Source organism: Bufo gargarizans, chromosome 4 (assembly GCF_014858855.1).
Source record: "Bufo gargarizans isolate SCDJY-AF-19 chromosome 4, ASM1485885v1, whole genome shotgun sequence".
In the NCBI taxonomy this organism is placed as follows: domain Eukaryota; kingdom Metazoa; phylum Chordata; class Amphibia; order Anura; family Bufonidae; genus Bufo; species Bufo gargarizans.
In genome coordinates, this window is record NC_058083.1 from 264,446,156 (window position 1) to 264,471,529 (window position 25,374).

At 46.5% G+C, this 25,374-nt stretch overlaps 1 protein-coding gene across 1 annotated transcript in view; it reads right to left on the reverse strand.

Annotated features, from left to right (window-relative positions):
• The window catches only part of ELOVL4 (ELOVL fatty acid elongase 4), a 48,426-nt gene extending 26,123 nt beyond the window's left edge, over positions 1-22,303 (reverse strand). The window contains exon 1 of the mRNA XM_044290395.1: positions 22,086-22,303. Coding sequence (XP_044146330.1) covers positions 22,086-22,158 — 73 coding nt within the window. The 5' untranslated portion in view covers positions 22,159-22,303. The remainder of the gene's footprint in view (positions 1-22,085) is intronic.
• Between the last annotated feature and the right edge of the window lie 3,071 nt (positions 22,304-25,374).

The following is a 25,374-nucleotide window of genomic DNA, read 5'->3' on the forward strand; positions in this document are numbered from 1 at the left end:
ATTTGACTCAAACCTAAACATTAATGTAAACTTTGTAGGAGGTAACATTTGAGGACTAAGTGACAAAGCTCTGACTTCTAGATCAAGGAGGTCATCAGCTGAACAGTCTGCAAAGATCTTTCTTGTACTTAGTGTTCCAGGGCTCTAAAAATAATCTCGCGCTCCGATGACTGCTGCTCACACTGCTTACAAGGACGAAACTGAAGAAATAATATACAGCAGCACTTTTGTGGCCCCATTGGAATGAATGAATGAATCTGGTCTGCAAAAATGCAGAAAGGATGTGGACAGAAATACAAGGTCGTGTGAAAGGGCCCGTGGGAAGAGATTCGGGAGGACCCGCCTTCTCCCGGCCCGTGCTAATTAGAGGGGCTTTCACCCTTTAGGACACCAGCAAATAGATATGGAAATGGGTGATATCACAGGAAGTTACAGAGCCTAAATCGGACAGGGTCACATGACTGCACTCTGGAAGGGGTGAAATCGCTGATACAGGTAACTATACTACAGTAAAACCTCAGTATAATGTGTACATTATATCTATCAAACTGTCAGTATTACAGGGAAGCCACGTAATGTATGGACATGCCAAACCCTCCAGAGCGAGAGTGCACGGGCACCACTCGTGTGACTGGCGCAGACGGATCCAGAACTATTCAACTTAAATGGGTCCGTGATCTGTCTGCACAGCAAAAAAAATAAAAAATTCAGTGTGGAGGCATGGAGAGAAAACCCACAGAAGCAAATGAATGGGGCCGCATCCGTGATGCAGTGCACAAACGGCCGGTTCCCGTTTACTGTGGACCCACTGTTTGCGGGACGCAATACAGGCACCAGCCAACGTTCGTGTGCATAAACCCTAAATCTGTTGCGCTGCGGTAGTCTCTGTCCCACCCACTTTTCATAAAAGTGGCAAGATACTTTTTTTTTCTTAGCCCAAAATCTACATTAGTTTTCTTGTGTAACACAGACCGATAATCAGGCCAGTTTTTGGGAAAGTATGTTTATATAAAACGCTCATTCCTAAAAATTGTGCTGTGTAAAAGAAGTCGGCAACCGCTGAGCAAACACTCATTCATCAGGTGATCTGCCGGCACTAAAAATCCTAGGGGGAGATTTATCAGACTGGTGTAAAGTAGAACTGGCTTAGTTGCCCATAGCAACCAATCAGATTCCACCTTGGGCTGAAACGATTATTCGATTGAATCAAATAATTTGACACCCAAAAATCCTCGATGCAAATTTTTTACACCGCGGATTCGTTTGTGTCATGTGACCACGGAGTGTGAGTGAAGCGCTTGCTATTACTCCCGCTGGCCCGCAGCGAGCTGCACAGGATCCTGACACATTGTCAGGACACAGAGCACTGTGTGAGAGTGCAGGAGAAGAAGATGGACGAGCTGTGGAGCGGCACCCCTACAGGAGACTAGGTAAGTATTTTACTTCCCTGCTGGGGACATGGCTAGGAGGGAAAGCTGGTGGCACTGGGGGGGCGGATGCTGATGCACTAGTGGGGGGGGGGGGGGGGAACGCTGATGGCACTGGAGGGAAGCTGATGGCACTGGGGAGGGAGAAGCTGATGGCACTGGTGAGGGGGAAGCTGATGGCACTGGTGAGGGGGAAGCTGATGCCACTGGTGAGGGGGAAGCTGATGGCACTGGTGAGGGGGAAGCTGATGGCACTGGTGAGGGGGAAGCTGATGGCACTGGTGAGGGGGAAGCTGATGCCACTGGTGAGGGGGAAGCTGATGCCACTGGTGAGGGGGAAGCTGATGCCACTGGTGAGGGGGAAGCTGATGCCACTGGTGAGGGGGAAGCTGATGCCACTGGTGAGGGGGAAGCTGATGCCACTGGTGAGGGGGAAGCTGATGCCACTGGTGAGGGGGAAGCTGATGCCACTGGTGAGGGGGAAGCTGATGCCACTGGTGAGGGGGAAGCTGATGCCACTGGTGAGGGGGAAGCTGATGCCACTGGTGAGGGGGAAGCTGATGCCACTGGGGAGGGGGAAGCTGATGCCACTGGGGAGGGGGAAGCTGATGCCACTGGGGAGGGGGAAGCTGATGCCACTGGGGAGGGGGAAGCTGATGCCACTGGGGAGGGGGAAGCTGATGCCACTGGGGAGGGGGAAGCTGATGCCACTGGGGAGGGGGAAGCTGATGGCACTGGGAAGGGGGAAGCTGATGGCACTGGGAAGGGGGAAGCTGATGGCACTGGGAAGGGGGAAGCTGATGGCACTGGGAAGGGGAAGCTGATGGCACTGGGAAGGGGAAGCTGATGGCACTGGGAAGGGGGAAGCTGATGGCACTGGGAAGGGGAAGCTGATGGCACTGGGGAGGGGGAAGCTGATGGCACTGGGGAGGGGGAAAGCTGATGGCACTGGGGAGGGGGAAGCTGATGGCACTGGGGAGGGGGAAGCTGATGGCACTGGGGAGGGGGAAGCTGATGGCACTGGGGAGGGGGAAGCTGATGGCACTGGGGAGGGGGAAGCTGATGGCACTGGGGAGGGGGAAGCTGATGGCACTGGGGAGGGGGAAGCTGATGGCACTGGGGAGGGGGAAGCTGATGGTACTGTGGAGAGAAGCTGATGGCACTGGGAGGGGGAAGCTGATGGCACTGGGGGGGATGAAGCTGATGGTACTGTGGAGAGAAGCTGATGAGTTTTTATAAAGAAAAACAATCTTTTAATTAGTTTTTTGTTATTAGAGTAACAGTTTATAAAGCCGAAAAAAGACACTTGTCCATCCAGTTCGGCCTGTCATCCTGCAAGTTGATCCAGAGGAAGGCAAAAAAAAACCTGTGAGGTAGAAGCCAATTTTCCCCACTTTAGGGGAATAAAAAAATTCCTTCCCAACTCCAATCAGGCAATCAGAATAAGGCCTCATGCACACGACCGTTGTGTGCATCCGTGGCCATTGTGCCGTTTTCCGTTTTTTTTTCGCGGACCCATTGACTTTCAATAGGTCCGTGGAAAAATCGGAAAATGCACCGTTTGGCAGCCGCATCCTTGATCCGTGTTTCCTGGCCGTGAAAAAAATATGACCTGTTCTATTTTTTTCACGGCCAACGGTTCACGGACCCATTCAAGTCAATGGGTCCGTGAAAAATCACGGATGCACACAAGATTGTCATTGTTTTTTTTCTTCCATTTTTCATGTCCGTGGATCCTCCAAAAAACAAGGAAGACCCACGGACGAAAAAACGGTCACGGATCACGGACCCCGTTTTTGCGGACTTTAAAAAAAAAACGGTCGTGTGCATGAGGCCTAACTCCCTGGATCCACGACCCCTCTCTAGTAGCTATAGCCTGTAATATTATTACACCCCAGAAATACATCCAGTACCCTCTTGAACTATTTTAGGCCTCTTTCAGACGGGCGCCCTGGATTTGCTCCGGATGCATTTTGGGAAACCCGCGCGAGTGCGCACATAATTTCTGTCAGTTTTTTGTCTGCGATTGTGTTGTTCAGTTTTTATCGTGTGGGTGCAATGCGTTTTGTGGTACCCAGACCCGAACCCGGACTAACCATGTTATAATGGAAAATAATAAAATCTACAGAACACCGAACCCAAACCTGAACTTCAGTGAAGAAGTCCGGGTTCGGGTCTGGGTAAAAACATTCCGTTTTTTATCACGCCGTGCAAAAAACAGGAACTTGGTAATCATTTTTGGACACATGCCCTTTTTCACTCCCCCTATATACCTTGGTCATGTGACTGTTGTTGCAGCATTGAGAACTTAGTTGGAATCCTGTGTTTGGCAGACATTGGTTTCTGGCTACTGTTATCTATTGTATCATGGCTGACGATTCGGAGGAGCTGGTTCTCCTGTGCTGGCTGCTTTCTCTGGAACAGCAGCCAACTATGCTGAACGTGGAACCGAGGAGGAGGAGGCAATGGGTTCACCCAATTGTCTCTCAGCGGTGCAGGAAGGGTCACTTCCACACATGGATCTGCGACAGCATCCTGAACAATGTCATGGGTATTGTCGTATGTCTGTGAACAGCTTTGACTTTTTGTTACCAGGACACAAATAGGAATGGGAAGCGGTGATGCCAGAGCCCAAGGCTGAGGATTGGATCCGAATTGCTGAGGGTTTTTATCTTGATGCGCATTTTTCAAGCTGCATTAAGACACTGGATGGCAAACGGAAGGCATACGGAGTACCTTCCGTTTTTTTTTTTTGCGGATCCATTGAAATGAATGGTTCCGTATACGGAACCCAAAAAACTGAACGGAAATGGAAAAAAAAAGTTTGTGTGCAAGAGGCCTTACAGATGGCACCGGAGAATGCCACCCTGGTTATTCAAGCATGTGTGATTCTGCATAACTTAGTCAGGATTCATGATGCTCCCCCAGAATTTAATTTATTAGAACCTGGTACATCTTCATCTGGAGGATTGGACCAGACCCTTCATGGACGACCTGGAACTGCAGGGCTTGCAGTTCGGGACCTCTATGAAGAATCATACTCATCATAGTTTTTGATGTTTTCTAGTGATTTTTATTTTATTTTGGTGTGGGGTTATATGTAGTGTGACACAGTGAGAGGTTTTGTCTGGGAAAACAGGTATTTTCTTCCCAACATGTGCTGCTGGGCTGATTTACAGCCAGGTGAGGTCAAATACCGGACCGGATTTTAAGTGTTGTTCCGGGTTTTGGCAGCACCTGTCACAGGGATTTTGGGTATAGAGCTGAGGACATGGGTTGCTAGATGGCCGCTAGCACATCCGCAATACCCAGTCCCCATAGCTCTGTGTGCTTTTAGGCTACATGCACACGACCGTATGACGTTCCGTATGGCATCCGTTTTTTTTGCGGATCCATTGTAATAATGCCTATCCTTGTCCGCAAACTAGAAAAAAACAGGACATGCACTATTTTTTTTGCGGAGCAACGGAACGGACATACTGATGCGGACAGCACACGGTGTGCTTTCCGCGTTTTTTGCGGACTCATTGAAATGAATGGGTCCGCATCCTATCCGCAAAAAAACGGAACGACGCGGAAACAAAATATGGTCGTGTGCATGACACCTTATTGTGTAAAAAACTAATAAACAATTGATACATATGTAAATGAACCTGAGATGAGTCAGAGCTTGAAAATATGACTCTTCTCTGGTCACACAAGTAAGATATGACTCTTTTATGTTAATTTGCATAAAAGGCGGAAAGTACAAAAATGCATAATACTTATTGAATTCGTCTGCAAATGAAATTAAAAGTGAAATTTATATGTTTAGGGTAACACAATGAACATTTAGAAACGCTCAGTGAGGGTAGCATAGTAGTGGTGACAGGTTCCCTTTAACCGCCTCCGGACCGCCTAACGCAGATGTGCGGTCCGGAGGCGGCAGCCCTGCGCACGACGACGCATATACGCGTCATCTCGCGAGGGCCGGGATTTCCTGTGAACGCGCGCACACAGGCGCGCGCGCTCACAGGAACGGAAGGTAAGCGAGCTCGCTGGCAGGCTGGAGATCAGATTTTTTTTAACCCCTAACAGGTATATTAGACGCTGTTTTGATAAAAGCGTCTAATATACCTGCTACCTGGTCCTCTGGTGGTCCCTTTTGTTAGGATCGACCACCAGAGGACACAGGTAGGTCAGTAAAGTCGCACCAAACACCACACTACACTACACCCCCCACCCCCGTCACTTATTAACCCCTTATTAACCCCTGATCACCCATGATCACCCCATATAAACTCCCTGATCACCCCCCTGTCATTGATCACCCCCCCTGTCATTGATCACCCCCCTGTCAGGCTCCGTTCAGACGTCCGTATGATTTTTACGGATCCACAGATACATGGATCGGATCCGCAAAACACATGCGGACGTCTGAATGGAGCCTTACAGGGGGGTGATCAATGACAGGCGGGTGATCACCCATATACACTCCCTGATCACCCCCTGTCATTGATCACCCCCCTGTCATTGATCACCCCCCTGTCATTGATCACCCCCCTGTAAGGCTCCATTCAGACGTCCGCATGTGTTTTGCGGATCCGATCCATGTATCCATAAAAATCATACGGACGTCTGAATGGAGCCTTACAGGGGGGTGATCACCCATATACACTCCCTGATCACCCCCTGTCATTGATCACCCCCCTGTAAGGCTCCATTCAGACGTCCGCATGTGTTTTGCGGATCCGATCCATGTATCCATGGATCCGTAAAAATCATACGGACGTCTGAATGGAGCCTTACAGGGGGGTGATCAATGACAGGGGGGTGATCACCCATATACACTCCCTGATCACCCCCTGTCATTGATCACCCCCCTGTAAGGCTCCATTCAGACGTCCGCATGTGTTTTGCGGATCCGATCCATGGATCCGTAAAAATCATACGGACGTCTGAATGGAGCCTTACCAGGGGGGTGATCAATGACAGGGGGGTGATCAGGGAGTCTATATGGGTGATCACCCCCCTGTCATTGATCACCCCCCTGTCATTGATCACCCCCCCCTGTAAGGCTCCATTCAGACATTTTTTTGGCCCAAGTTAGCGGAAATATATATATTTTTTTTGTTTGTTTTTTCTTACAAAGTCTCATATTCCACTAACTTGTGTCAAAAAATAAAATCTCACATGAACTCACCATACCCCTCACGGAATCCAAATGCGTAAACATTTTTAGACATTTATATTCCAGACTTCTTCTCACGCTTTAGGGCCCCTAAAAAGCCAGGGCAGTATAAATACCCCACATGTGACCCCATTTCGGAAAGAAGACACCCCAAGGTATTCCGTGAGGGGCATATTGAGTCCATGAAAGATTGAAATTTTTGTCCTAAGTTAGCGGAAAGTGAGACTTTGTGAGAAAAAAACAAAAAAAAAATCAATTTCCGCTAACTTATGCAAAAAAAAAAATATTTCTATGAACTCGCCATGCCCCTCATTGAATACCTTGGGGTGTCTTCTTTCCAAAGTGGGGTCACATATGGGGTATTTATACTGCCCTGGCTTTTTAGGGGCCCGAAAGTGTGAGAAGAAGTCTGGGATCCAAATGTCTAAAAATGCCCTCCTAAAAGGAATTTGGGCACCTTTGCGCATCTAGGCTGCAAAAAAGTGTCACACATCTAGTATCGCCGTACTCAGGAGAAGTTGGGCAATGTGTTTTGGGGTGTCATTTTACATATACCCATGCTGGGTGAGAAAAATATCTTGGTCAAATGCCAACTTTGTATAAAAAAAATTGGAAAAGTTGTCTTTTGCCAAGATATTTCTCTCACCCAGCATGGGTATATGTAAGGGTACTTTCACACTAGCGTTTTTCTTTTCCGGCGCTGAGTTCCGTCCTAGGGGCTCAAATCCGGAAAAGAACTGATCAGTTTTATCCTAATGCATTCTGAATGGAGAGTCAGTCCCTCAGGATGCATCAGGATGTCTTCTGTTCAGTCTTTTTGACTGATCAGGCTTTTCAGAAAAACGTAGCATGCAGTATTTTTACCTCCGGCCAAAAAGCCTGAACACTTTGACTGAACGCCTGATCAGGCTTTTTTCCCATTGACTTGCATTAACGCCGGATCCGGCCCCGTGTGTTCAGTCAAAACGGATCCGGCTTTTGCATGTTAAACCCGAAAAATGTGAAAAAAAAAGTTAAAGTCCATAAATGGCGGATCCGTTTTTTCCAATGCATTTTTCCATTGTGATCGAAAGCCTGATCAGGATTCAAATGTAATCCGTTTTCACACGTTTTTCCGGATCCGGCGGGCAGTTCCGGTGTCGGAATTGAACGCCGGATTAAAACAACGCTAGTGTGAAAGTAGCCTTAAATGACACCCCAAAACACATTCCCCAACTGCTCCTGAGTACGGCGATACCACATGTGTGACACTTTTTTGCAGCCAAGGTGGGCAAAGGGGCACACATTCTAAACAGCACCTTTCGGATTTCACAGGCCATTTTTTACAGATTTTGATTGCAAGGTACTTCTCACACATTAGGGCCCCTAAATTGCCAGGGCAGTATAACTACGCCACAAGTGACCCCATTTTGGAAAGAAGACACCCCAAGGTATTCCGTGAGGGGCATGGCGAGTTCCTAGAATTTTTTATTTTTTGTCGCAAGTTAGTGGAATATGAGACTTTGTAAGGAAAAAAGAAAAAAAGAAAAATCATAATTTTCCTCTAACTTGTGACAAAAAATAAAAAATTCTAGGAACTCGCCATGCCCCTCACGGAATACCTTGGGGTGTCTTCTTTCCAAAATGGGGTCACTTGTGGCGTAGTTATACTGCCCTGGCAATTTAGGGGCCCTAATGTGTGAGAAGTACCTTGCAATCAAAATCTGTAAAAAATGGCCTGTGAAATCCGAAAGGTGCTGTTTAGAATGTGTGCCCCTTTGCCCACCTTGGCTGCAAAAAAGTGTCACACATGTGGTATCGCCGTACTCAGGAGCAGTTGGGGAATGTGTTTTGGGGTGTCATTTAAGGCTACTTTCACACTAGCGTTGTTTTAATCCGGCGTTCAATTCCGACACCGGAACTGCCCGCCGGATCCGGAAAAACGTGTGAAAACGGATTACATTTGAATCCTGATCAGGCTTTCGATCACAATGGAAAAATGCATTGGAAAAAACGGATCCGCCATTTATGGACTTTAACTTTTTTTTTCACATTTTTCGGGTTTAACATGCAAAAGCCGGATCCGTTTTGACTGAACACACGGGGCCGGATCCGGCGTTAATGCAAGTCAATGGGAAAAAAGCCTGATCAGGCGTTCAGTCAAAGTGTTCAGGCTTTTTGGCCGGAGGTAAAAATACTGCATGCTACGTTTTTCTGAAAAGCCTGATCAGTCAAAAAGACTGAACAGAAGACATCCTGATGCATCCTGAGGGACTGACTCTCCATTCAGAATGCATTAGGATAAAACTGATCAGTTCTTTTCCGGATTTGAGCCCCTAGGACGGAACTCAGCGCCGGAAAAGAAAAACGCTAGTGTGAAAGTACCCTTACATATACCCATGCTGGGTGAGAGAAATATCTTGGCAAAAGACAACTTTTCCAATTTTTTTTATACAAAGTTGGCATTTGACCAAGATATTTTTCTCACCCAGCATGGGTATATGTAAAATGACACCCCAAAACACATTCCTCAACTTCTCCTGAGTACGGCGATACCAGATGTGTGACACTTTTTTGTAGCCAAGGTGGGCAAAGGGGCACATATTCCAAAGTGCACCTTTCGGATTTCGCAGGCCATTTTTTACACATTTTGATTGCAAAGTTCTTCTCACACATTTGGGCCCCTAAATTGCCAGGGCAGTATAACTACCCCACAAGTGACCCCATTTTGGAAAGAAGACACCCCAAGGTATTCCGTGAGGGGCATGGCGAGTTCCTAGAATTTTTTATTTTTTGTCACAAGTTAGAGGAAAATTATGATTTTTCTTTTTTTCTTTTTTCCTTACAAAGTCTCATATTCCACTAACTTGCGACAAAAAATAAAAAATTCTAGGAACTCGCCATGCCCCTCACGGAATACCTTGGGGTGTCTTCTTTCCAAAATGGGGTCACTTGTGGGGTAGTTATACTGCCCTGGCAATTTAGGGGCCCAAATGTGTGAGAAGAACTTTGCAATCAAAATGTGTAAAAAATGGCCTGCGAAATCCGAAAGGTGCACTTTGGAATATGTGCCCCTTTGCCCACCTTGGCTACAAAAAAGTGTCACACATCTGGTATCGCCGTACTCAGGAGAAGTTGAGGAATGTGTTTTGGGGTGTCATTTTACATATACCCATGCTGGGTGAGAAAAATATCTTGGTCAAATGCCAACTTTGTATAAAAAAAAATTGGAAAAGTTGTCTTTTGCCAAGATATTTCTCTCACCCAGCATGGGTATATGTAAAATGACACCCCAAAACACATTCCCCAACTTCTCCTGAGTATGGCGATACCAGATGTGTGACACTTTTTTGCAGCCAAGGTGGGCAAAGGGGCACATATTCCAAAGTGCACCTTTAGGATTTCACCGGTCATTTTTTACACATTTTGATTGCAAAGTACTTCTCACACATTTGGGCCCCTAAATTGCCAGGGCAGTATAACTACCCCACAAGTGACCCCATTTCGGAAAGTAGACACCCCAAGGTATTCCGTGAGGGGCATGGCGAGTTCCTAGAATTTTTTATTTTTTGTCGCAAGTTAGTGGAATATGAGACTTTGTAAGAAAAAAATAAAATAAAAATCATCATTTTCCGCTAACTTGTGACAAAAAATAAAAAGTTCTATGAACTCACTATGCCCATCAGCGAATACCTTAGGGTGTCTACTTTCCGAAATGGGGTCATTTGTGGGGTTTTTCTACTGTTTGGGCATTGTAGAACCTCAGGAATCATGACAGGTGCTCAGAAAGTCAGAGCTGCTTCAAAAAGCGGAAATTCACATTTTTGTACCATAGTTTGTAAACGCTATAACTTTTACCCAAACCATTTTTTTTTTTTTGCCCAAACATTTTTTTTTTATCAAAGACATGTAGAACAATAAATTTAGCGAAAAATTTATATATGGATGTCGTTTTTTTTTGCAAAATTTTACAGCTGAAAGTGAAAAATGTCATTTTTTTGCAAAAAAATCGTTACATTTTGATTAATAACAAAAAAAGTAAAAATGTCAGCAGCAATGAAATACCACCAAATGAAAGCTCTATTAGTGAGAAGAAAAGGAGGTAAAATTCATTTGGGTGGTAAGTTGCATGACCGAGCGATAAACGGTGAAAGTAGTGTAGTGCAGAAGTGTAAAAAGTGGCCTGGTCATGAAGGGGGTTTTAGCTAGCGGGGCTGAAGTGGTTAAATAGGCAGCTGGGCTCAGAAGCCCAGGTCTCTGTGTTGAGATCTGGGAGCTTTGTGTCTGGATGAAGGCTTGCTACCTGTTTGGCGTGAAAACAGGTTGTTGCTGCTATCAGCAAGGACTCTTTGAGGCAGAATTGCCGCATAGTGTGAATTACCACCACCAACACCGCAAGGTGAGTTTTTGCTTGAATATGACTGCTTGTTTTGTCACTTGCCTAAAGTATGAATAAAATACTGAACTGTTTGATCCAAAGAACTTGTTGTTGCCTCTATACTGCATCCGCTAATCCTGTCTACCAGAGCGAAACCCCACAGTAGATAGTGTAAGGACTCACAAGACAAAGAGGACCCTTGACGTGGATTGTGGGCTGGGGTTAAACTGTAGCCAGAACTTAAAAACATCTGTCTGTGTTAATTCATGTTCATTTTTTAAATGTGCATGAGTATATTAATAGTTTTTTTGGGGGTCTACAAAAACCCTCTAATGCCTCTTTATAATTATATATTTAGGGCCTATTTAATGTTTGATGACGTGCCCAGCTGTTTTTTCTTTCTTTAGGCATGCAGAACACTTCAAGACACTGTCCAAGGTCCCTGCTTCAGAGGTTATCCCAGCACTTAGAACATTTGGAAAATCATTTGGCATATGTACGGTTGTCTTAAAGTATATACACAGCCCTAGTTGTAATTAATAAAGTAATCTAAACTATGTGTATTATTTTTGTACTGTTTGTATTTCAATAAAAAAGTAAATGGTGGTATTGTTTGAATGTTATAACATATTGAATAAAGGGCCAGACATTTTAGTTTTCATAATTTTTTATATGATAAATAAAAATTAACAAACAACATTGGCTTATCATTCAGCCACTATAAAAAAACAACACAAACTAAAAAAAATACATAAGTCCATAAGCTCCCTGATGAAAGGTCCCGTCCCATGTGCAGGAGGGGTAGCCACATTACTTTGGTGTTGGAATGGCATTCTGGGCCCTTGAAAATGCGTCCGGGAGCCATATTCATGCTCCTGGGAGTATAGGGGTTGTGAATATGAGCTGGGCCTAGCATGTTGTGACAACATGTGGGGCCAAGGTTGTGGTTCTGTTGACAACAATAAAGCCGATGCTTCATGTTATTCACAGTCTGCACCAGCTCCATAGGATCCATTGGCAAATCCATTATGGTGGCTATGATGGCTCCTCCTTCCCTTCATTCCTTCTCTGGCTCAAATACTCAAGCATGTGAGTATTAATCAGGGCTTGAGTATTTGAGGCAGAAACACAAATGTCTTGAGCCCCCCTTCTCCACCGTGGCTGTCTCCTGGGTCTTTCTGGGATGGATGGAAGAGCAGCAGCTCCATCCAAAGCCGATGAGTCCTCCTGCCTCTCAGGAAGAACCAGGCGCTCCACACTTTCTGCCTCTTCCACCACAGGACGAGGGGATTCCAGCAGCTTGCTTCCTTGGTAGAGCTGGTTGCATTACCCCCTTGTTCCTTCAGGCTGTGAATGGTGCTGTGAATGAGATGAGATATCATTTTGAATAAACAATGTGTGTAAAGGGTATGACCATAAGACATGTAATAACCCACACTGGAACACAGGGGTCCAGCAGCCTTTTCAAATATTAAAGTATTTTGAGTATTGCTTGTCAATATTAAAAGGCTGGAGAAGCTCTTCATAAAGTGGTTCTTTGGGTTCCAAAATGGCACCCCAAATAAAGCCTTCATATCTCATGTAGTCTAAGTACATTTTTGGTTAATGTCTTGGTCCATTGTTCCCATTAGCCATGTGCTGCATTGCAGAGGGCAAGGTCTGTTTCAGTACTGGCAGTGATGTACTGTACTTGTCCACACTATGGTAGACACCGACCTCCGCCTAGCAATGTTGACAAGCTGTTGACGGGTTCCTTATTGCTCTCCTCGCCTGTTTCAGATGTCACCCATCTGTGCAGGTCATGTCAGGAAAAACAATGCTAGATGGAAGTCTTCTTCTAGCATGGTCTGGACAAGAGCAGTATATTACCGGCTGAGAACAACTTGTACCAGGCATGTGCAATCCAGGCCAAGGGAGAGCATTGCATCAAAAATTACTTCTATGCTGTTATCATTCATACAAAATAAAAGCCAAAATAACACTTTTATTTGCATGTATAAAATTATAACAACCACTAAATACATTTGGTACTCACGGCCTAAGATCCAGCACAGGTCGCAAAAACTGTAGATGTTTAGTGTAGAGAGAGGGCTTCTTTCTAAGCCCCCCATCACCACTGTGTCCTTGTGACATGACCAGTTCCCGCAGAAACTGGTCTTGGAATGATTGCCAGCGGGTCTTCACTCGTTGCACTGTAGAAATATAACATAACAACCATTCTAAATGTATATGTACACATGGTTAAACAAAATGTATACATGACTGCCATTTTTTATGTTGATACCATATACAGTAACGTGTACTGTAATACAATTGTGCTAGTGCTATACACATGTTTTTTACACATTAGTTGGGGCATATACATTCAATGGCCTCTAAACAAACATTTCACTCTATTTGATTCTAAAGGGGTTGGGTCACTGAGCAGATACCATTTATAATGTTGAAAACATGAATAGAAGCCACTTTATAATATATATTTATTACCCACATTTCTTCCTACTCTGGCCGGCCTCATGTTAAAATCCCTTCCTACACTTCTTGTTTCCATGGTTACGAACACCATGAAATCCAGCTGCAGTGACCGTGCTTGCACAGTACAGGAAAACGAGCAGGACTATCCCAGCTCCAGTGGTCCCAGCCACCAGAGAGGGTGGCACTTTTTCCTATACTGTGCAAGCATGGCCACCGCTGCTGGACAGCAGGGAAACGTGCCAGGGCTCAAACAGTTATATAGTTCAAAAACTGTTATACACAATATGCGGCTCTATAGCTGTTTACAAACTACAACTCCCAGCATGTCCAGACTTAATAAAGCGATCAGCCTACAGCAGGGCATGGTGGGAATTGTAGTTTCACTACAGCTGGAGAGCCACAGGTGGCCATCCCTGATGTATCAATGTATAGTGCTGTTGAAGGTGACAAGGAATATAACTATTTTGGAACATCCTCAGGGTGCCCCTTCCCTAAAAAATAACCTCATTTCCCTGCTTCCCCTATATTTACGTCAGTGCATCAAAGGTAGACATAAACAATACACATTTTCAGAGCAAAAAACATCCGCATGGGTTGGCTTACCTAATTTGCGCCGTTTGGATGACTTTGCCTTCTCCCACTCTCTGGCCAGCATCTCTCGAGTGACCTCCTCCCATGCCCGCTCATGATAGGCATCGTTGTGGGTGTCCCACAGCTGGGGACGCTCTTCAATGAGTAAAATCAGCCTCTCCACATCCATTCTGTCTCTGTCTGTCTTCTCAGCCAAGGTAGTTGGGGCCTGTTTCAGCAACTAGCACATGTGCTCAGCTAATGTTGTAAACACCAAACACATGGGCAAAGTGGGCTGAGCCTAGCATTTCCACAGCATGGATCCGCAGGATGGCATACGGATGTGTTTCGTATGCATTCCCTATTTTGTGCAGACCCATTGACTTGAATAAAGCCACGGAACGTTATTTGCGGACAATAGGACACGTCCTATTGTTTTTGCGGAACGGAAATACGGAAACGGAATGCAGACGGATTGACTTTCGTTTTTTCTGCGGACCCATTGAAATTAATGGTTCTGTATACGGTCCGCCAAAAAAAACAAACGGAATTGATACGGATATAAAATACGTTTGTGTGCATGAGGCCTTAGTGTAGTGATTTGGAGGTTAGAGGGCAAGTCCTCATGGTGTCTGGCAGACCAGCGAGACACTTAAGGCTTGCAACACCAGAACAGGGTGTTTGCTCCAGTCAAAAGGGACTACAGGGTCCCCTGAGTATCCTTGACCTTAAAGGGATTCTGTCACCTCGTTTTAGCTTATAGAGCTGCGGACATGCACGGCTAGATGGCCGCTAGCATTTCCGCAATATACCTGTCCCATAAAGCGATGTCCTTTTATTGTGTTTAAAAAATGATTTTATATATATGTAAATCAGCCTGGTAAGGAGCCCAAGGGGCTGTACTAACTGTTCTGGAGCCCAGCCATGCCCCCCTGTGAAGGAGCCCAGCACCACCTGTATCCGGGAATCTCCTCCTTGCTCACAAAGTCAGATCGCTGTAATCTCGCCATGCGCGAGCTCGTGTATGCGCAGTGCCGGCACAGTGTTCCTTCCCTGTGCTGTTATCAGCCTCAGGTAAGGAACTGCGCATGCGTGAGCTCGCGCACCATGAGATTTCGGTGATCTGACTTTGTGAGCAAGAAGGAGATTCCTGGATACAGGCGGTGCTGGGCTCCTTCACAGGGGGGCATGGCTGGGCTCCAGAACAGTTAGTACAGCCCCTTGGGCTCCTTACCAGGCTTATTTACATATATATAAAATCATTTTTTAAACACAATAAAAGGACATAGCTTTATGAGACAGGTATATTGCGGACATGCTAGCGGGCGATCTAGCCGTGCATGTCCGCAGCTCTATAGGGTAAAAAGAGGTGACAGAATCCCTTTAAAATGATTAGTAGCAGACAGTAATCTCAGTGCCCGCTGTCACACAAATTACTCTCCGGTGAAGGAGTCATTCATGAACACTGTGAGATCCATGGAAGACATGTTTTATTACGAACTGCTGCCCCAGCTTTTGTGCTAAACTATGAAAACCATAGCCACAAATAACCGGTAACTAGTGGTCAGAAATCTGCGAGGGATTGTCCACATAGAAACACAAAGTATCGGAGCATCGGAGAGACCCGTGTGCACAGATCCATTACAGCAACCATCTCAGCAGAAAGAGATATACAATCTAATATTCAACTGCAAGATCTGACTACCCTGGGTTTTCCTGTAGTCTGTAACCATGGAGACACATCTGTCTCTGTAGGAGTTGTGGAGACAATGTCCGTGAGGGAAGCGTTCAGTGAAGGAGACCCTCGTCCTCATACAGATTAATGGTTTCTGAGCAGCAGATCGCTGTTTAGACCACACAATCTGCAGCCCAGACACTATGACAGGTGATCAGCAGCACATTCACATGGCCAGATTGTCGGCAATGACTGTTCGCGGGAACCGGGCCGTGTAAATGCAGAGTTGCTTCATTTTCTATGTACTGATTAAATTATTTTAGATACAAAAATAATATTAGAGGGATGTAAGGCAGCCAACGGATGAGGGACTGATTGGTCATCAGACTGTACTTTTAGGGAGCACATCAAAATTGCCATGCAGGCCATGAACCAGACTGATGTTTAACTACTATTGGACCAAAAACTCTAACATTATCTATCAAGTCATATAATGGCTGTTTCCGTAAAAGAAAATCATGGCAGCTTAAAGGGAACCTGTCACCAGTTTTATGGTGTCCGAACTAAGGGCAACATAAATAAGTGACTGATTCTCTTAGCAAAATGCTGGGTCACTTTCTTTAATTGACCCAGTCAATCTGCCAACATCTTGTATTGAAAAGCTCCAGCTGATAATGATGAGTCCTGAATATTCATGAGCTCCTGACTCTCCCCGCCCACCTGCTGCTGAATGACAGTTTGTTTCCATAGCAATCAGCAGCAGGTGGGCAGGGGAGTGGCTATAGCTCTGAATTATATATACGCTGGACTCAATGACGTCACGCCGGACTCAAATCGGCTCATTAGCATGCGGCATCTTGTGTGTATATTATGGGGTAACCATCTGCCACACCAGTAAGTGAATACATCTAAGGTACTTTTTAGTAGTTAATGATTGTTTATAATTAGTTAGATTAAAATCAAATATCCACATGACAGGTTCCCTTTAAATGGGTTGGCTACTTGTGACCAATGTGTATTATGGCACTTACTAATGTAAACTTTTTAAAATATTTTGTGCCATTGCTATATTTCATTAGCCATGCCCCCTTGTTCGGCTCCGCTCTGTTCATGTCAGTTATGTGCCTGATCTGGCACTTCCATTATTTTCATTGTTCTCCCCTTATAATTAACAGAGCAGAACAATGGGAATTACTGTGAACTCACTGATTCTACCGGCCAGCAGAAAACTGGATGCAAAGGCTGTATCACCGCTCCCTCTGGAATAGGCAACCATAGACTACCAAGCTGTGTGTATATATATATATAGACACGCACACATATATATATATTTCTATTGATTGTAAATAATAATATTTTTGACATACCGTGGCTTAAAAGCCGTTATCCTGGAAAATATAATGATGACTTATCCCCAGGAGGGGGTCCCGGGTGTTGCACCCCCTTAGATCTAATACTGATGACCTATCCAGAGGATAAGTCATAAATATCTTTTCCTGGAAAACCCTTTAAGGGCTCTGGATGAGGCCTTAGGCCTCATGCACACGACCGTATGTATTTTGCGGTCCACAAAAAATACGGATGATGTCCTTGTGCATTCAGTATTTTGCGAAACAGAACAGCTGGCCCCTAATAGATCAGTACTATCCTTGTCTGTAATGCGGACAATAATAGGACATGTTCCGTTTTTTTGCAGAACGGAAATACGGACATACGGAAATGGAATGCACACAGAGTAACTTACGTTTGTTTTGCGGACCCACTGAAATAAATGGTTCCGTATACGGTCCGCAAAAAACAAAAACGGAACGGACACGGAAAGAAAATACGTTCCTGTGCATGAGGCCTTAGGCTCATATTAAAAGCCTTGTCCAAGTGAATAAAAATTAAATAGTACAGGCAGGGATGGTGTCTAAAAAACATTATACTCACAGGCTGGGCTATGTGTACATCACTGTCTACAAAGTGGCACAAGTTGGCACATCTAGGGTGAACAGAAAGGGTGGGGCTTTTCAAGAAATGGGTGGGGTCTAAAATGCGCCAAAATACTAAGGGGGTCATTTACTAACCAGAAATATGCCTATATTAGGCGTATTTCTGGTGCAGTTTGTGGCGCAAAGGTCCTTTGCACTGCAGTCTTTGACTTTTCCCCGCTCACAGCAGGTCCAAAAGAGTGGGTGTGGCCTTGGCAGGGGACCTACCGGCATGGTGTGGGCTGGTTTAGGCATAGAAACTGGTCTAAATGTAAGCCAGCTAGAAAGCGTCTAAAATACCGATCTTAATAAAGGACCTTCACTACCAAGCGCCACTCCCGGATCTGCAAAAAATCTGCGACACATAGGGCACAACTACACTGCAACATGTGTCGCGCAACAATTTTTATAATGATAGTCTATGGTATCGCACTGCGACACGACAGTCGCAGTATGTCGCAGTGCCCATTTGCGGAAGTGTGAATGGAGCCTTAGGGGGGTTGGCCGCTTTCTGCATGTCGCAGACCCATTTGCGGACGTGTGAATGTAGCCTTAAAGGGGTTCTTCACTTTCATTTAACTGATGATCTATCCTCTGGATAGATCATCAGCTTCTGATCGGCCGGGGTCCGACACCCGGGACCCCCGCCGATCAGCTGTTTGAGAAGGCAGCGGCGCTCCAGCAGCGCCGCTGACTTCTCACTGTTTACCGCCGGGCCGCCCGCCCACTGACGTCACGACTTGTATCAACTAGAGTGGTCGCGGCTAAGCTCCATTTAAGTGAACAGAGCTTAGCCGCGCCCACTCTAGTTGATACTAGTCGTGACGTCAGTGGGCGGGCGGCCCGGCGGTAAACAGTGAGAAGGCCGCGGCGCTGCTGGAGCGCCGCTGCCTTCTCAAACAGCTGATCGGCAGGGGTCCCGGGTGTCGGACCCCGGCCGATCAGAAGCTGATGATCTATCCAGAGGATAGATCATCAGTTAAATGAAAGTGCAGAACCCCTTTAAGGGGGTTGGCCGCTTTCTGCATGTTGCAGACCCATTTGCGGACGTGTGAATGCAGCCTTAAGGGGGTTGGCCGCTTTCTGCTTATTGACTATATGTTACATGACCATCCACCAGCAGCCATCTTATGGACAGGACCTCTATGTGGACAGCTCAGATGATTTGCCTAACAAGAAACATGGCTTATGAAATATAGCAAGTGGCACACAATATCAACAAAGGCTATACAACAAAGGCTACCTTAACACTAGCGGCAGCAGGGTCCGGCAGACTGCACAGGCGGGGGAATGGCCTGCCGGATCCATGCTAACGCTAGCCCACCGTGCCACCAGAAGTCCGCTCTGGCCCCATTCACTAAAATAGGGGCGGCCCGGAGCACGCTGCCGTTTTTGTCCGGCTGCCTCGCGACTTGTTTGCCATGCTGAATAGGGGCCAAAGTGGACTTCCGGCAGGCTAGCGTTAGCAGGGATCCGGCTGCCGCCAGTGTGAAAGTAGCCTAAGTGCCATACTGTATTGTCACACATTAGTCATCAGTAGCCCACCCCTTCAAAATGTATGGATACGTGTTATATCCGTGGAGAACAAGGACATCATGTCTGTAATTTATTGACATGAAAGAAGCCTAAACCTTCCCCCTCAACACACAATTTCATTATAAAGGGATAATATCAGGGCCTTCATCCATACATGACCCTCAACGCGGCATGGCAACCTACACAACCCAAAATCAATAAGCAGCTCTTACTATGGCTCATGGTAAAAAGCCGGAATTGATTTCCCACAGGAATTCCATATAATGGCATTATCAGCAGCCTGAAGGAAATTCCTCAGATCTTAACGCGCTGATCTAAAGCATCTTCAGCAGTTCTCCATCGTCACAAGGCCTTGAAAAGTGACTGCGATGTCTGCGATAACCCTACTCAGTACAGCATATACGCTAATGAATATACCGTAGTATTATCCATGTTCAAACGGAGGTTTAGCAGGAACCGTATCCGTTGCCCATAGCAAGAAATCAGATTCCTCCTTTAATTTTGGACAGCTCCTTTGGAAAATGAAAGGATGAATTTGATTGGTTGCTATGGGCAACTAAGCCAGTTCTACTTTACACCAGTTTTATAAAGAACCCCAATGTGCATAGGGAGAAAGCTGTCAATCAGCGGCTGGAGGTTAGCCATGAATATCAGGTCTCCAGGGCTACAATAAAGTGGACGTTTCTCTAAAATGAGCCCCCACATAACTGACAGAACCCTGGAATCAGCATGCCCTCAGAGCGGGTAGCATAATGGTGATGACACGTTTCCTCTAAAGGAGTTAATCAGTCATTTTTCTGCTTGTAAATTTCTTGGAATAAATATTTAAAGGGTCGTTCACCTCTGGGGCCCATTTCTGCAGCTCCTCCAGGGGCCACACCGCAGTGGGAATCATGCCTGATCCCCTCCGCTGCGTTCCAGATCCATCATTCCTCCTCTGGCTCTGTAGCAGTGATGGCCAGTTCATCATGTTCGCCCGCGAACACATGCAAGCTGCCATCTTAACTCACAAGTCTGGCGATGCACAGGTAAGCCCTTACCTGTACCGGGAGCCGGTCTGAAACAAATGCGGTCACCGGGAGCAGGCAGTTTCGAGAACAGCCGCCGGGGGCCTTCATCGGGCTGTTCTCAGAACTGTCTGCTCCCGGTGACCACACTTGTTTCAGACCGGCTCCCGGCACAGGCAAGGACTTTCCTGTGCATCGCCGGACTTGCTGAGTTAAGATGGCAGCCCGCATGTGTTCGCGGGCGAACGCGGTGAACTGGCCATCACTGCTCTGTAGGCCCTGGGTCTCCCAGCATCAACATCCAGTGTGACGTTGGTTACATGAAATTTCACCACTACAGGCAGATATTGGCTGCAGTAGCCCTGTGACCCGTGTTAAATTGGATGTTGAAAGGGAGACTTGGGACCCGCAGAGTCAGTGAAAAACAGTGGCAGGGATCAGGCCAAAATAATGTCCTCCATGGGTCCGGTCAGAAAATGTCCCTAGTGGGAACAACCCCCTTCAAGGACAACCCCATTTAGAATGTGGCTTCTGGGCAGGGGCAGATTTGAAACTTAAAGTGGACCTGGAAAAAAACTAAAACTGGCCCCAGTGTTGTAGGTGGGTCCAAATTAACAGAAGGTGGGCAGCACAAGTAGATGGGACCAATACAGGTTGACAGGGTCAGTAATATCATAGTGCCACACGGAATACCATCCCACAGAACCAAGTACCACAAAATACCTTCCCTGTCCCTCTGTGGTGGCCATCAATAGCTGCCCCGTTCTGTCCTCCTTCTGATATGGCTATGAAGGAGGTGAGATGTGGGCCACAACACCAAGCCAGCCCTACCTTCAGCATGTTGGACTTCCCATATAGTTCCCCAAGTAGTATGTACTTGGCCAGCGGCAGTGAGAGGGCTGGGGTGGCCCTATCGGCATCGGGGGGGGGGGGGGAATTCTCTGTAGGGTCTATGGCCCGTCCGCCCCTGGGGCGAAACCTAAGACTAAAAAAAAATGATGGTCTTGATGTCCATAAGAGCCAATCAGAGTTCAGGTTCTCATGTACTGGCTGGTCACTATGGGAAAGACCGCCATCATTTCTTGGCATACACTGCTTGAGGAGCGGGCCTGTGAGGTCCCATGACCTTCTAAAATGGCAGCCTGACATTGAATTATAGAATCCGATGATACTGCGGTGTCTCGCTCTTGGTCTTTTAAGGAGGGTTATTTTCACGGATGGCCAATACATAGAACGCTGTCAGAACCGACCAGTTCCACCAAAATATCGACTGCGGTTTGAAAAAAGTGGCGAAAAGGTGATGGTTGTCCCCATTAAGGAGGAGGTGATGGTTGTCCCCATTAAGGAGGAGGTGATGGTTGTCCCCATTAAGGAGGAGGTGATGGTTGTCCCCCTTAAGGAGGAGGTGATGGTTGTCCCCCTTAAGGAGGAGGTGATGGTTGTCCCCATTAGGGAGGAGGTGATGGTTGCCCCCATTAGGGAGGAGGTGATGGTTGCCCCCATTAGGGAGGAGGTAATGGTTGCCCCCATTAGGGAGGAGGTGATGTTGTCCCCATTAGTGAGGAGGTGATGGTTGCCCCCATTAGTGAGGAGGTGATGGTTGCCCCCATTAAGGAGGAGGTGATGGTTGCCCCCATTAAGGAGGAGGTGATGGTTGCCCCCATTAAGGAGGAGGTGATGGTTGTCCCCATTAAGGAGGAGGTGATGGTTGTCCCCATTAGCCGGCTGGGTGGGACCCCTCCTAGGACCACTTCATACATCCAGAATGAGCCAGAGTCCCCCTGCCCTGCCCCCCCTATCAGCAATGCATCAGCATCACACAGCTGTCCACGTTTGTCTGGCAGGGATGCGATGATGCAGGCCCGGGCGTGAGTGGATGTGACCCCTGCTCTTACCTGCGATGCTCAGGCTCCAGCTGTACAGGCGCAGCGTGTCGTTGAGGAGCTCGGACACGGCGGTCAGCGCCATCCTCTCCTCTGCTCAGTGACCGGTTCTATCCAGTAATCCGGGGATGAGCTCAGTGAGAAGCTGCTGAGCGGGGCATAGTGTGAGGAGAACGAGTGCGCCACCTCTCCACACGTGACGCGGTTACCCTGGTGACAGCCGCATTCCAGGTACCAGCCCCCGGTCACCGCAAGGACCACTGAGCGGCCAGGGGGCGTGGCTTCTAGGATGACGAGCTGGCGCTAGGCGCGGTGAGGATGGCCAGAGGCTTTGACGCAGTGAGACAATAGCCGTGGAGCCTCCCGCGCTGTGGGCGTGCTCCGCTCTCCATGGCCGGGGATTTACCTCACAACGTCCACACTGAATAAAGCTGCAATGAATAGTCAGCAGCGGCCTCTGTACCTTCACTGCATTCAAAGCCTGTGTCACAGATGTGGCAGGGAAAAAGGCATGCAGCTCTGTAAGGCTAAGGCCGCACCGTCAGGTTTTTGCATGCAGTTTTGGAAGCCATGACAGGAGTGCATCATGCGGGAATTATTAGCGCGGCTGCCCTAGCCTGTAAAACGGTTAGGGCAGCACTAAAGCCGGCCCATCGGAGCCGGTGACGTCACCGAACACACTGCCGGGCGGAAGCTTCTGCCCAGCAGTGTATTGTAAATAAAAAAGCGATCCAGTGCAGGGCAAGGGGGCGCATCGGAGCATGACACACTCCGATGCTAACATCAGAGGGCCGCCTGGGGGAAAATATGGGTATGTCCGCGTTCAGCTCTGAACCCAGACAACCCCTTTAAGGACTTCTCTTTTTTATAATTCACTCCTGGTTTTGGCTTTCGAACCTGACCGTGTGGCTGTCCCCTTATTCTCCTCACAACGTCAGATGGTGCATATTGCGATTTGTACGCAGAAAGTCAGCCTGAAATCCACACTATTTATCATAGTTTTGGTGAATTGTTTGGTGTGGATTTTCTGTTTATGTTAACAGCCCTATTGAAGTCTATGGAGAAGACCAAAAATCACAAAGATAAAAAAAAACACCCTGCACGATATGATAGTAAATATGCGGATGTACATGGCAACATTTATAAAATTGTGGAAAATAACACAATAGATGCAAGCATTATATATGGACAAGGCCCTCACTCTTATACGCTAATATCTGAGACTCTCAGCCAATATATTTTGATCAAAACACATTCTGGTCTCAGTCAGGCAGGTCCTGCTCTAAACCTACCTATGTCGTCTGTGGAGAAGACCACTACAGAAGGTCCAGAATCACCCAAACAATTGACATACTGCAGATTTTAAAATCTGCAAATCAGGTCAATTTCTGCTCCCCCACCAAAAAGCACAGTGTACTGGTGGTACTGTACTACCCTGGTACTGTATTATCAAGGTACTGTATTACCCTGGGACTGTACTACCCTGGTACTGTACTACCCTGGTACTGTATTATCCAGGTATTGTATTACCCTGGGACTGTATTATCCTGGGACTGTACCACCCTGGTACTGTATTATCCTAGGACTGTATTATCCTTGGGCTGTATTACCCTGGGACTGTATTATCCTGGGACTATATTATCCTGGTACTGTATTATTCTAGGACTGTATTACCCTAGGACTGTATAATCCTGGTACTATATTACCCTGGGACTGTATTAACCTGGGACTGTATTATCCTGGGACTGTATAATCCTGGGACTATATTATCCTGGTACTGTATTATTCTAGGACTGTATTACCCTAGGACTGTATAATCCTGGTACTATATTACCCTGGGACTGTATTAACCTGGGACTGTATTATCCTGGGACTGTACTATCCTGGTACTGTATTATCCTGATACTGTATTATCCTAGGACTGTATTACCCTGGGGCTGTATTATCCTGGTACTATATTACCCTGGGACTGTATTATCTTGCTACTGTATTATCCTGATACTGTATTATCCTAGGACTGTATTACCCTGGGACTGTATAATCCTGGTACTATATTACCCTGGGACTGTACTATCCTGGTACTGTATTATCCTGATACTGTATTATCCTAGGACTGTATTACCCTGGGACTGTATTATCCTGGTACTATATTACCCTGGGACTGTATTACCCTGGTGCTGTATTACCCTGGGACTGAATTATCCTGGGACTGTAATACCCTGGTACTGTATTACCCTGGTACTGTACTACCCGGTACTGTACTACCGTGGTATTGTACTACCCTGGGACTATATTACCCTGGTACTGTACTATCCTGGTACTGTATTATCCTGGTACTGTACAACCCTGGTACTATAGTATATTATCCTGGTACTGTACTACCCTGGTACTATACAACCCTGGTATTGTATTACCCTGGTACTGTATTACCCTGGTACTGTACTATCCTGGTACTGTACTATCCTGGTACTGTATAACCCTGGTACTGAACTACCCTGGTACTGTACTACCGTGGTATTGTACTGCCCTGGGACTGTATTAACCTGGTACTGTACTATCCTGGTACTGTTTTACCCTGGTACTGTACTACCCTGGTACAATACTACCCTGGTACTGTACTACCGTGGTATTGTACTACCCTGGTACTGTATTATCCTGGTACTGTATTACCCTGGTACTGTACAACCCTGGTACTATATTATCCTGGTACTGTACTACCCTGGTACTATACAACCCTGGAATTGTATTACCCTGGTATTGTACTATCCTGGTACTACAGTATAGTACCCTGGTACTGTACAACCCTGGTATTGTATTACCCTGGTATTGTACTACCCTGGTACTGTATTACCCTGGTACTGTACTATCCTGGTACTGTATAACCCTGGCACTGTACTACCCCAGTACTGTACTACCCTGGTACTGTACTACCGTGGTATTGTACTACCCAGGTACTGTACTACCGTGGTATTGTACTAACCTGGGACTGTACTACCCTGGTACTGTACTACCGTGGTATTGTACTACCCTGGGACTGTACTACCCTGGTACTGTACTACCGTGGTATTGTACTACCCTGGTACTGTATTACCCCAGTACTGTACTACCCTGGTACTGTATTACCGTGGTATTGTACTATCCTGGTACTGTACTACCCTGGTATTGTACTACCCTGGTACTGTACTACCCTGGTACTGTACTACCCTAGTACTATACTATCCTGGTACTGTATTACCTTGGTGCTGTACTACCATGGTACTGTACTACCGTGGTATTGTACTGCCCTGGGACTGTACTACCC